The sequence below is a fragment of the Notamacropus eugenii genome, chromosome 6 (assembly GCF_028372415.1).
Source record: "Notamacropus eugenii isolate mMacEug1 chromosome 6, mMacEug1.pri_v2, whole genome shotgun sequence".
Taxonomy (NCBI): domain Eukaryota; kingdom Metazoa; phylum Chordata; class Mammalia; order Diprotodontia; family Macropodidae; genus Notamacropus; species Notamacropus eugenii.
Window position 1 is genome coordinate 1,970,126 of NC_092877.1, and position 13,231 is coordinate 1,983,356.

Genomic DNA, 13,231 nt, shown 5'->3' on the forward strand with positions numbered 1-13,231 from the left:
CTCTCTCTCTCTCTCTCTCTCTCTCTCTCTCTCACACACACACACACACACACACACACACACACACACACATACACACACACATGCATAAGCACAAACACCAATATTCAGATGAGGAAACTGAGACAAAGAGAGATAAAGTAACATCTAGGTAGCAAAATGAGTAGAATAATGAACTTTAAATCCAAAATATATGAATTCAAATTCCACCTCAGAAACTTATTAGGTATGTTACTCTGGGAAAATAATTTTTCTTACCCTCAATATATTTACCTCTAAAAATAGTAGAATAATAGCATCTATCCCTGAAGGTTGTTGTGATAATGAAATGAGAGAGCATATGGAAATTATTTTTCTAAATAATTAAAAGTACAAACTGGTGTATGGTACTTTTTAAGTACCATATAGATGCCAACTATTCTAACTTATTAATAGTAAGCATTTGAGCGCATTTTTAACCCAAGTCCTCTTAAGTTCAGATCTTGTGCCTATCCACTGTACCATGTATCGCTTCTCTAACCCACTTTAAGTATAAATCCATAGAGAACCAGAGGATACAAACTGCCTGCTTCAAACAAAATACTGAAAAGCGAAGGGTCACAAACATGTCTCTGGACAACATCGCCAAGGACCTCTTCCAATAGGCATTGGGGATATAAATTTAGTTTTCTTTGATTCCAAGAACAATCTCTTTCCACATTACCTTTCTACAGCAGAGTCTAAAAAAATTAAAGGCTGCCCTACTGAAAACTTTTACTTATTTTACAGATAAAACATTCTTGCCTGAATTCAACATCAATGTGGAATAAATGGATAATGGAAACAATGTGACTGAATTTATTCTATTGGGTCTTACAGAGAATCCAAAGATGCAGAAAATTGTTTTTGTTGTGTTTTTTATAATCTATGCTATTACAATGGTAGGTAACACACTCATTGTAATAACCATCAACTTCAGCCCCAACCTGCATTCCCCTATGTACTTTTTTCTTGCCTACCTGTCCTTTATAGATGCCTGTTATTCCTCTGTTAACACACCTAAACTCATTACAGACTCACTTTATGAAAAGAAAACCATTTTCTTCAAAGGTTGCATGACCCAAGTCTTTGGTGAACACTTCTTTGGAGGTGCTGAGGGCATCCTGCTTACAGTAATGGCCTATGACCGGTACGTGGCAATTTGCAAGCCCCTGCATTACATAAGTATCATGAATTGGCAAGTACGTAGCCTCTTGCTGGGTGTGGTGTGGATAGGAGGCTTGATCCATGCAACTATACAGATGCTCTTCCTAATCCAATTACCCTTTTGTGGTCCCAATGTCATAGATCACTTTATGTGTGACTTAAATCCTTTGTTGAACCTTGCCTGCACTGACACTCACACCCTTGGTTTATTTGTTGCAGCCAACAGTGGTTTCATCTGCTTCTTAAACTTCCTTCTGTTAATGATCTCCTATGCAGTCATCCTGAGTTCACTGAAGACTCACAGTGTAGAGGGGAGACGCAAAGCCCTCTCTACTTGTGGTTCTCACATCACTGTAGTTGTTTTATTCTTTGTTCCCTGTATTTTTATCTACATGAGGCCTGCAACAACATTTCCCATTGATAAAGCTGTTGCAGTCTTCTACACAATTATCACCCCCATGTTAAACCCTTTAATCTACACACTGAGAAATACTCAAATGAAAAATGCTATCAGAAAATTATGCAGTTGAAAAACAATTTGGTTAACTAGTAATATAACCACCAGGCTCCAAGTCAGGAGTAAGGGGGAGAAAGGGAAAATATTAAAAAAAAAAAGGATTTTGCTGATAATTAAAGGAAAAATTCAAGGAATGTTAAAAAAAATTTGCTAGTTATTGTCCATTATGTCGACTTTAGAAGCTTTCCCTACATGATTTCTTATAATATGTAAAAAGTACTCCATATCTGGGGGTACATGGTCAGCTTTACCAAACTGTTTTTAGTGGAGTCAATGAATGAATAATAAAGGAGAAATGAAAGATCTCTAGCACCTATGAGAAGACTATACTATATCCTTCATTTCTGAATATATACATATAGATATATATACAAATAAGGTAAACAGTCTTTCACGAATCAAATACTAATGTTGGAATGCCTTTCATTAAACAGGATAAATTAAAATATGTGCTTACTCTGGGGCATATGTTTTGCACAGAGCCCAGAACATAGTCAGTACTAATAATTGGTTATTGACTGACTGAATGCTAGGTGTGGGTGATACAGAGGCAAAAATAAAATCATTCTGCTCTTTCTGAAGCTTAGGGGCTGGGGAAAACAATATGAACACTCAGAAGTAAATGAAAAAGAGATACAAAACAGACACTAACTAATTTTAGAAATGGCCTAAATTTAGAAATAAGGGCTCATCTCATATAAAGGCTGGCACTTGGTCTAAGCCTTAAAGGATGCTTGGAATTTTATTAGGTGGAGAAAAAATGGTTTTCTACCAGGCATGCTGTACAGGAATTGCAAAGGAAATGAAATGTTGTATGTGAGGGGCAGTGATTTTAGAAAGTAGAATGTGGGAAGGACAATGTTGGAAAGCAAAGGGCCACAAACATGTCTCTGGATAACATCTCTCACAATGTGAACATAATTACTTGAATCTGGTTCAATTAGATTCCAAATCCATCCTATCATCTAACCTATGTTTGTTCTTGTCTGTTCTGTTTAGAAAAATAGAGCAAAAGTCTTTGTCAAATATACTGATAAAATCTGAGTAAATCATACATTCATCATTATCCTGATCTATCAAGTAATATTATATGTCTATATGCACATATATCTTTTATATCTATATATCTTTATAATTTACATAAATTTGTATACTATTAAAATCTGTCTGGCATGACTTTTGAAAAATAAAGACTGTATATGTGTGTGTGTGTGAATGGCACCACTATTTTTCCAGTCATCTATCAGTTTGTCAGCTTTCAAAATGTGGTCTTAAGTTCTCTGGAGATTTCTGAGACCTTTTCAGAGTTTTTAAGGTGAGAATTATATTTTCTAGTAAAACTAAGACAGTTCTCAACAGTAAACATCATTAGCTAAAATGCAAGTATCTATTAACAAATATCTGTATACTTGTCATTCACACACACTATACTCACTTCCTGAAAGGTCTTATGAATTATGTCAGCCTCTCAAAGATCAGAGGAATGCTTAAACAGTTTAATTTGATTAGTAAAAGCATGACACAATCAAGAAAATCAGAAATATGCATCAAACGACACAACACTTCTCTTCCAATCCCCTTCTTTCTAGTTGTAGTTCATCTCCTGCCTCTTAACTCTTTGAAAGTGGGTCAGCAAGAAAACTCGGTATCTCATCCCTTTTTTGGGCAATTATCATGTCACACCCTTTTGACAAAAAATAACAAGTAAAAATAAAAAAATAAATGCACAGTCCATTTAGAAGTATTTGCTGTGGACAATGGAGAGCCCAGAATCATCATACTCCTGTTTGCTGATCCATGTCTGCTGCAAGGTGGAAAGAGACACTAAGATGGAGCCTCCAATTCAGACAGAGTATTTGCTCTCAGGTGGGGCAATGATCTTGATTTTCATTGTGCTGGGAGTTAGGGCTGTAATCTCCTTCTGCATCCTGTCAGCAATGCCTTAGTACATGGTGGTACCACCAGATGATACGGTATTGGCATACAAATCCTTACAGATGTCAACATCACACTTCATGATTGAGTTGAAGGTAGTTTCGTGGGTTCCACAGGGTTCCATACCTAAAAAATATGGCTGAAAGGGAGTTTCTGGGCACCAGAACCTCTCATTGCCAATGGTGATAACCTGACCATCAGGGAGCTCATAGCTCTTTTCCAGAGAGGAGCTAGATGCAGCAGTAGCCATCTCCTGCTCAAAGTCTAGGGTGACATAACACAGCTTCTCCTTAATGTCACTCACTATTTTCCTCTCAGGTGCGGTAGTGAAATTACCCTCTCTCAGTCAGGATCTTCATGAGGTAGGCCATCAGATCATGATCAGCCAGATCCAGATGGAGGATGGCATGGGGAAGGGCATAACCTTCATAGATGGGTACAACCAGAGGCATACACAGACAGCACAGCCTGGATGCAATGTACATGGCTAGGGTGTTGAAGGTCTCAAAAATAATCTGAGTCATCTTCTCTCTGTTGGCTTTGGGGTTCAGGGGGACTTCTGTGAGCAGCACAGGGTGCTCTTCAGGGACCACATGGAGATCATCGTAGAAAGTGTGATGCCAGATCTTCTCCATGTCATCCCAGTTGGTGACAATACTATGTTCAATGGGGTACTTCAGGGCCAGAATACCTCTCTTGCTCTGGGCCTCATCCCCCATGTAGTTGTCTTTCTGGTCCATACCCACCATCACACCCTGATGTCTGGAGTGTCCAATAATGGAGGTGAAAATGGCCCGAAGAGCACTGCCTCCTGCAAAGCCAGCTTTGCACATTCCAGAGCCATTGTCAACAACCAGAGCAGCAATATCATCATCCATGGTGAACTTTGAAGTGACAGGTTTAAACCCTTAAGAGAGAGAGGAGGTGGTGCTGCACCTGGAGGCAGGGGGGAGGTGAGTGCATGCTGGGTGGGAGAGCTCACAGCTCTACTCCTGTCTTAATAAGACATGGAAGGAACACACAAACTTCACTAACAAGAGGTAGTTCATAAAGGAATTATGGCACCCTGCTGAAGCTTTCATTGATTATTTTTATTATATCTTCATAAACAGCCTGCGTAGCTCCCTGATATCATGTTGCATCTGTCTGACTTGGACATCTATGTATCTTTACAACCAGGTTCTGAACAGTGGTGCTGTTCATGTGTTACAGTGGTTAATGTCCACAGAGGGTGACCTGACTGTCACAAATCTAATACAATCAAGTCAGAATGAATGAGCAGGAAATTGTGGGAATCTTGATCTTCAGACTCTTCCATTTACTTTTCAAAGCTTCAAGTAGTTACTTACACAACTTACTACTTGTGTCACATCCACAAGTATAAACTCTTTAGACTGCTCTGGCACCAAAAGTAACTCATAAATGTTCCAAAACTAAGAGTATATATGGGAATAGAATCCTCAAGCTTCATAGAAGGTACTCTCCAAATATTCCATCTATCCACAGAGTCAAGATTCTGAGGGAGAAAAACAATTTCAAGCTAGGTTTGATGACTATGAGAATATAGAAGATTAAATGATGAAAAGATACTTTCTTAACTTGGGATCTGCAACCTCATTTGCTCAATATTTTGATAAATACGTTTCAATATAATTGGTTTCCATTATTATCTTACTTGTTTTACTTTATGCCTTTAAAATATGATTCTAAGGGTAGAAAATTACAGGATTCACCAGTCTGCCAAGGTGGTCTGTCTCACACACACACACACACACACACACACACACACACACACACACTGATTAAGAAGTTCTGGCTAGACGTAGAAGTAAGATTACAATAAAAGTTTAGAAGTACTGAGATACGGGAAGAAGAAAGAAGACTGGAAAATATTAGCATAAAAAGACTTTTTGGAGTATAACATGGTTGAGGTAGATGAATGAATAGCTTGCCTGAGTTTATGTGTACATGGTAGGACATCCTAACAGACCAATAAACTGGGAAGGGCGTGTTGCCTAGAGCACATCAGCCTGTTATTGGAGTTACTAAGTATGAGATCAGTAATAAAAACAGAGAGGAAACCTGTGAACCAAACTACTTGAGAAAAGAGGTAAGTAAAATTGATTATATATGTGCTTCCAGGAAGGATGAAACAGGGTGAAATTCAAAGGATTGCAGAGTAAGGGAGACTGAAAGTAGCAGTAATCAATGAACTCTAACTATGTACTATGGTAGTAGGTATACAGGGAATACAAAAGTATGAACAAATTCACTGCAAAATGTGTTGCAGGATTTAGTGTCTTTTAAAAATGCCTAGTTACTTTGCTTTACAAAGGGGGTAAGATGAAGGAATCATAAATGAAAGGGATTTGATTTAACAAACCCATTTTAATTATTTATCAAAATTATCTATTATTAATTCATTTACTTATCCATCTATTCATGCATTCATTTAATTAATTAATCCATTTGTTTATTTGCATGTTGACTTAAAGGAAACTGTTTCCTCATCTCACACAAGGTGGAATAACAACTCATGGACCCAATCCTACCACTGCTAGGCATGGGATCTTTGGCCTCCTCCATTTCTGAGCTGGTTTGACCCTTATTTCACAAACTGGTGGTCCTCTGATCCACAGATTGACATTTTAGCTCTTAGCTTATCATAGACACATGATTGCTTAGCCCAGAACTGAATGAAGCACAGAAATCTAGAGTTCATGGGAATACCAGCATGTAGCTTCTCCTATTTTCTATGCATTCAGACATGATTTTTTTAACCAGCTAATCATTTCTGATGATATATATATATATATGTGTGTGTGTGTGTATGCGTGTATGTATATATATATATATATATCATTCTTTTCAACTTTTTGCTTTAATTAACAGCCATAATAAAAATGATACTTTTATACTAAAGACTTCATTATTTTGCTCACATTTTAGTAATCTTTAGCAGTTTTTTCTAGATATTTTTCTGGTGATATTTTCAGGATATCATGAGCCGCTCTGTTTTCCAGAGCTGAGGCCCAGCAAGCAAGCCATGCCCTGAACTTGGCATAACAACCCTTTGCCATCACCTTCTGGAACCCATAGTCTCTGAGCTTAAACAATCACCAACAGGCCCAGACCTGAATCCTGGTTTGAAGGAATTTTTTTGTCACTAGACAACCTTGTCTCAGTGCTGCTGTTGTGCCTCACTGCTGTGGTACATTATACTGTTTGACTCTTTGTCTAGCTATAAGTATATAAATCAAGGTTCATCCTCACTGACTCAGGTCCCCCCACTAGTGGCAAGGCCTTGTCACATGTATATAATCTGCCTCCTTGGTTGCAAGGTGTTTCCCTAACTTTTAAATTAAATTTCTATTTGATTCCCAACTCTCCTTTCTTTTGCCTGCTCTGTTCAACTCTAGCCATACACAGAGTAGGGCTGGTTCAGTCCAGTTGACAATAACATTTATGTCCACGTCAATCACCAAAAGTGCGCAAGTGTTGTAAGTTTGAAAGACTGTTGGAGGCCCTCTGTCACACTCTGTATACCTACCACATGTCATTATCAGTTCTTTCTCTTGCTGTCATTACAAGACTGAGAAATAGTTGCTGCAGTCATACTTAGGAGCAGCCACTAACCTACTATTTATTAATTCTTTTTGCTTCTGATGCCTGCAAGATTGTTTCTCACCTGGTGGCACCTTTATATATTCATTTTCACACCTCAGAGAGCAGCTAATTACATGTTGGATGGCCTAGATGCCTCTTCTTATGGGGAAGATATGTATCTTATAGTTACTAAGGTAATTGGTTCTTATTTACTTGATACTCTGTTATTAAATTATTCTCTCCTCCAGTCTTCTGACACAAGTCAGAATTTATCATTCATTTATCATATCATTTTTAGATCTTTTTCTTGTCTCATTCACTTTTACATTTAAGTCTTTGAGCATCATTCTTTTTATATTACAAACAGTTATTGAAAATTGTATAAAAGGGTCTCAGAAGCTTTTTTTATATTCCTCTCTTTAAGGAGGAAAATCTTTGCTTATATAATAGAAAATAGTAGTTTGGATGGGACAAAGAGGGGGAAGGGCTAAATGTAGATAAGTACATTCTCTTTACTGTCATGATTCTCAGAAGCAGCACTATATATATATTTTTTTTAATTTGGTTATAGCTCATGTCCACAATTTTCTGAGAGCACATTCTAAATAGGGATGGGTTGAAAGTACTGGCAGTAAATAGATTTGAGAAACGAAGTCATGGAGAGTTTTAAGTGAAAGCTTTCTGAAATAATTACTTTTCCAGTTATGTGATTTGGAAAATGAAATCATTCTATTTAGGTTCTCAAGGCAAAAATTGAATGAATTAGTAAAAATTGCAGATTTTAGCTCAATGGAAGGAAGTAGTGATATCCAGAAGGGGGATGGGTGAGCACCCCAACATACACAGGGAGGCCAGCTGTCAGAATTTCTTAGATCTGCATTCATGAAAAGAAAAGCAACTTTTGAGGGGTTAACAATCACTTTAATTAAGCACATGTATCATTACTCTAACTAAGCACATATGCCATTCACTTAGTTGAGGGGAATCAACAGCTTGAACTTCAAAGAAAATACAGAGAAATTAAAAGTCAATAGACATGCTTCCAAAATGACTGACCATTATTCATCAGACAGGTACAGTTGTTCGGGAAACAGTTTACTATTGTGTATTTCCCAAGAACCCTGAGGGTTTTGTCCTTCTGGTTAGATTGTTTTTTTAAATTAATGGAGCCACCTTTTGAGCAGCTACTTAAAGAAGCCTATTTATTGAATGGGTGTATCTCACTCAAAGTGAGAATGCTATAGGACTTGAGCCTGAAAGGGCCAGGGTCTCACATTGCATCCTGGGCCATCTCCAGCCCCCCTGATGAATATCAGGCCACTGGATCCAGATGGCTCAGGAGAAGAATGTGAGGTTGGTGACCCTGCACAGCCCTCCCTCGCTAAAATCAAAGTCAGCTTCAAGTCATATCATCATCTTGATGTCGTGGTCCTCCTTGAAAATAAAGGACAAAAACACACAACAGAAACAACAGCTGTCTGACCACAATTACCAGGGAGGGAAGGATGAAATCTGGGTTCTCCAGGGGCTCCTTATTGGCTTCCCAGAGTCCTCATCTGGCACTCAAACCTTCTTACCAAAAATAAGAAGCAAAGTAAAATCTGACCCTCTGAGTCTTTACACACTTTTGAAAGCCAGAGGGTATCACATCCCTTGAAAACCAGTGCCTCATGAACAAAAGGCATGAACTTTCTTACTAATTTTCCCTTGCCCATCAATGGATAGGAAAGATCCTCCTCAGTCACACTCAAATAGAGGCATTATTTTTCTTGATTATACTAAAACAAAAACAGCAAAAAATCCTACTTTACTTTCCTGTACAGCTGCCTTGGTAAGTTATAGGCTTTCCTGAACTAGAAACAATTTGGGAAAGATTAGATGGTCACTTATGGGGGGGAGGGTGCCACGGAGGGATTTTTTTTTTAATGGTTGGGTACTGTTTAGAATCAATGGTCTCTGAGATGCCATACAAAATATAAGATTCAATGAGTCTGCGCTATCAGAAATTATAAATTTCAGAGAACTGCTCCTAATGATGGGGTACAAGACCTTTTTCCCTTGAATCAGTAGGACTTTTGTCACATTTGTCTGAAGGGCCCTGGAAAGTCTGGCCTTGGGTGTGCGGGTTCCTTGGATTTCCCTTCCATTTCTCCCAGGCCAGCCCGGTACTCCCTATTTTCTATTTAGCATTCTTTATATATTCCTCCCTTTGATCCTCTTACCAGCTACTCTCATCGGGATCTGGCTTTGATCTATCAAGGCCATCCCTGGGACCCCAGATTACCTGGCAACACCTGCATGCTTCCCTCAGTCTTTTTCTATATTTAAGTTCCATCTCCCTTCCATGAAGGGGCTCAGATTCAATCCATCTCAGACTCTTTCTAGCTGAGATTCTCTCTGGCCCACTTGTTAATACAAGCATTACAAATGCTTAGGCTCCTTAAGAGCCAACCCAGTATGGTGAATCTTTAATAAAAATTGTCTTTCTTTGGTTTTGAGAAGGCTTGTGTCAAATTCATTTGAGCAGGACCCAGGGTGTCAGTATTTCAGAGTCCCCAGCACCCCTTAACCTCAACACTAATAATCACCTTTTGTGCCCACATTTACATGCCAAGTAGTTAACAGAGCTAAGCTCCAATTGCTCTGAAATTCCCAAGAAAATTTTTATTTTCAGATCATACTGATTTATCTACTTCACTTTAAACTTCAAACCATGTTACATTCTGGTAATAAAACTCACAGAACTAGACCTTAGTGAGGATATGGTTAGAATAATTCCAGTGTCAAGACTCAAGGGCTTTGTTTCTTTTCCCAGCTTTGCTAGTGATTTGTAGCAGCCTTCAGTAAGCTATTTAGAGATAGGTGCATGTAGTGGATAAGGCACTGAACCTAAAGTGAGGAAGACCTGAATTCGAATTCCACCTCAGATAATATTAGCTATGTGACCTTTGAAAGTTGGTAAATCTCTCAGTAAAAATAAAATAAAAAACAAACAAAAAAATTAGGAGGTTGGACTCATTATCTCTAAAATTATAATCCTATAATCCACTTAATATCCTTGAGCCTGAGGGAAAGGATAATTATTTCTTTATTTTTTTTCTTTTCTTCTTTTCCTTCATTTTTAGCTCAGTAAGGGGGGAAGCTAGGTGGTGCAGTGGATAGAGCACCAGTGCAGGAGTCAAGAGGACCTGAGTTCAAATCTCACCTCAGACATTTGACACTCACTAGCTGGATGACCATGGGCAAGTCTCTTAACCCCACCTGCCACATCCTGGGTCATCTCCAGTCATCCTGATGAATATCTGGTCACTGGATTCAGATGGCTGTTGAGGAGAAGTGAGGCTGGTGACCTGCACAGCCCTCCCTCACTCTAAACAAAGTCAAGTGCAAGCCATGTCGTTATTTCTTTGATGGCATGGTCTTCTTCGGCAACAAAGTACAAACACACAGCTCAGTAAGGAATGAGATTAGAGGAGTAATTCTACTTTAGAGTTATAAATAGTCTGATACGATGATCAAATGAAATAATAAATGCAATAAGACTTTGAAAATAATAAATATCCTTAACACTTGTGATAGATGAATATATAGATGTAATGTAATGTTTAACAAAGGCAGATGGTAAAGTAGATAAAATGAATTGATTTATTATTTAAACTATCACGTTCTCCCTCTCTCTTGAACCTGACAGAAATAAGAAATAAAAATAGGCAGAAATCCACAAGCCAAAGCTGTAATAATCAATTATCATAACAGGATTAATATTCTAAAACCTGTAGAGTAAGCTGTAGTAAATGTCTTCAAATGAACTTGTTACAAAGCAATGAATTGTTTTTGGAATACATCATGGGACCAGTGTCCATGCAAAGTGAGAGATCCAGTAATATTGCTTTGATCAGAAGGGACCTTGAACCATCTTGAAGTCCCTGAAAGGCAGTCTGCTGTATATGGGAAGAGAGGACAAATGAAATCTTGGATGAAATGGGACTCAGCCTAGAAATTTGTGGAAGTTGAGAGATTAGAGCTATTCCATTTTTTTCTGGCTAATTAGATGATAACCCTGATCAGTTGTCTATGTGTTGCTACAATATTGAGTGCTGTCAATGTTCTTTAAATTTCATTACTCTGGCACAGTAACTATTTGACAAGTCCTATTTAATACTTTACTCTTAGTCCTTGTACATTATTATTAATAAGAATGCTTTCTGAGTGGTCTATTTACTTATCACCTAAATTTACTTTCTGGCTCCAGAGTTTCCTCATAGCATGTTTCACCTCTGTATTCCTTAGTGTGTAGATTAAAGGGTTTAACATGGGGGCTACCATAGTATAAAAGATGGCCACGGCTTTATCTATGGGAAGGGTTGTCACAGGTCTCAGATACACAAATATGCAAGGCAAAAAAAATAAGATGACCACAGTGAAGTGGGAGACACAGGTGGAGAGGGCTTTCTGTCTCCCTTCCACACTATGATTTTTCAGAGAGTACAGAATGACTACATAGGAGACCATCAACAAGAGGAAGTTAAACAGACAGATGAAGCCACTATTAGCTGCCACAAATAGACCAAGGGTATGAGTGTCCATACAGACAAGATTGAGCAAAGGGTACAAGTCACACATGAAGTGGTCAATAATGTTTGGTCCACAGAAAGGTAACCAAATTACGAAGAGAATTTGGATTGTTGCATGAAGAAATCCCCCTGTCCAAGCTATCCCCACAAGGAGGCTACACAATTTTCTACTCATAATTGTAGTATAGTGGAGTGGTTTGTAGATTGCAACATATCTATCATAGGCCATCACTGTGAGCAAGATGATCTCAGCAGCCCCAAAGATGTGTTCAGCATAGACTTGGGTCATACACCAATTGAAGGAGATTGTTTTCTTCTTTTGTAGGGAGTCCATGATAAGCTTAGGTGCTGAGGAAGATGTATAGATTGTATCTATGAAAGACAAGTGTCCCAGAAAGAAATACATGGGGGAGTTTAGAGACTGACTGCTGGTGATGGTCACCACAATGAGAAGATTGCCTGCTAGTGTTACCATGTATAACACTAGAAACAATGCAAATATTATTTTCTGCATCTTCGGATTTTGGGTAAGTCCTAATAAGATAAATTCTGTTACATTCCTTCCATTCTCCATCTATGTAATATGAATGAATAGAATATCAAGATGGAATTTATCTGCAAAAAAATCAGAGAATTATACAGTAATTAAATAACTCAGTACATAAGAATAAGTGAACAATCCAGGACAAATGTATACTTCTTTCTTCTTTTTTTTCTTTGCTTTCTCAGATGATTGTGACTTTACCCCCTTCCCAATGCCTATTCCAACCTTTCATCATAAATACAGTAATCCTCACCTTCTATGATTGGAATTTCCTTGAAGAAAATCTATCTTACAATGTGAATGTAAAGGATATTTTAGGGTAGAAAGTTCTTGTCCAAGTTCTCTTTGGTGAATAGCATTTAGTCCAAATGTTAGCAATTTTTTTTGACATTTTCTTGAAAATCGTTTTTTTCTTTTGATATGTCTAAGAGTATGGGATAGTAATGACATCTACTTATTGATTTCTCCTAGTAGGGTATGGGAATGTGGTCTGACTGTCCAACAATTCTGACTACCAGATTGTCTCTCAGACATAGGTAAAAAAAATTGTGTGAGTTTCTATTGTGGCATTTCATAAGACACCGTCTTCCAAAAACTTTACTCATAGGACAACTTTGGAACATATAATACACTAAAGTCACTGGCTCTGAAGGTAAAGAAGTCCTCCTTATGTGTACCCATAATTTCTTCTGCTTTAATTTAGCTAAAAGCTATATCCAATTGTCCATGACAACCGGTGGCACATTTTATACAGTTCTGGGTTTAGAGTCAGAATGTCATGAAGTAAATACAGCTTCAGACGCTTGCAAGTTGTATTATCCTGGGCAAGTCACTTAAGCTTGGTTTGCTTTCGTCTCTTCAGCTGTAAAA

The 13,231-nt window shown here is 38.0% G+C and overlaps 2 protein-coding genes and 1 pseudogene across 2 annotated transcripts; 1 reads left to right on the forward strand and 2 right to left on the reverse strand.

Annotated features, from left to right (window-relative positions):
* The first annotated feature begins 809 nt into the window (after positions 1 to 809).
* Positions 810 to 1,715, forward strand: LOC140509658 (olfactory receptor 4C46-like). Its single transcript, XM_072617396.1, has one exon. It carries the CDS (start codon positions 810 to 812, stop codon positions 1,713 to 1,715), a length of 906 nt encoding a protein of 301 aa, XP_072473497.1.
* A 1,722-nt stretch (positions 1,716 to 3,437) lies between these two features.
* Positions 3,438 to 4,515, reverse strand: LOC140509655 (actin, cytoplasmic 1 pseudogene; annotated as a pseudogene).
* A 6,946-nt stretch (positions 4,516 to 11,461) lies between these two features.
* LOC140509656 (olfactory receptor 4C12-like) lies at positions 11,462 to 12,391 on the reverse strand. The gene has a single exon (XM_072617395.1). The coding sequence runs from the start codon at positions 12,389 to 12,391 to the stop codon at positions 11,462 to 11,464; it is 930 nt and encodes a 309-aa protein (XP_072473496.1).
* Between the last annotated feature and the right edge of the window lie 840 nt (positions 12,392 to 13,231).

Coding starts and splice junctions, on each gene's coding strand:
- LOC140509656 (XM_072617395.1), bottom strand. CDS start 12,391: ATGGAGAATGGAAGGAATGTAACAGAATTTATCTTATTAGGACTTACC.
- LOC140509658 (XM_072617396.1), top strand. CDS start 810: ATGGATAATGGAAACAATGTGACTGAATTTATTCTATTGGGTCTTACA.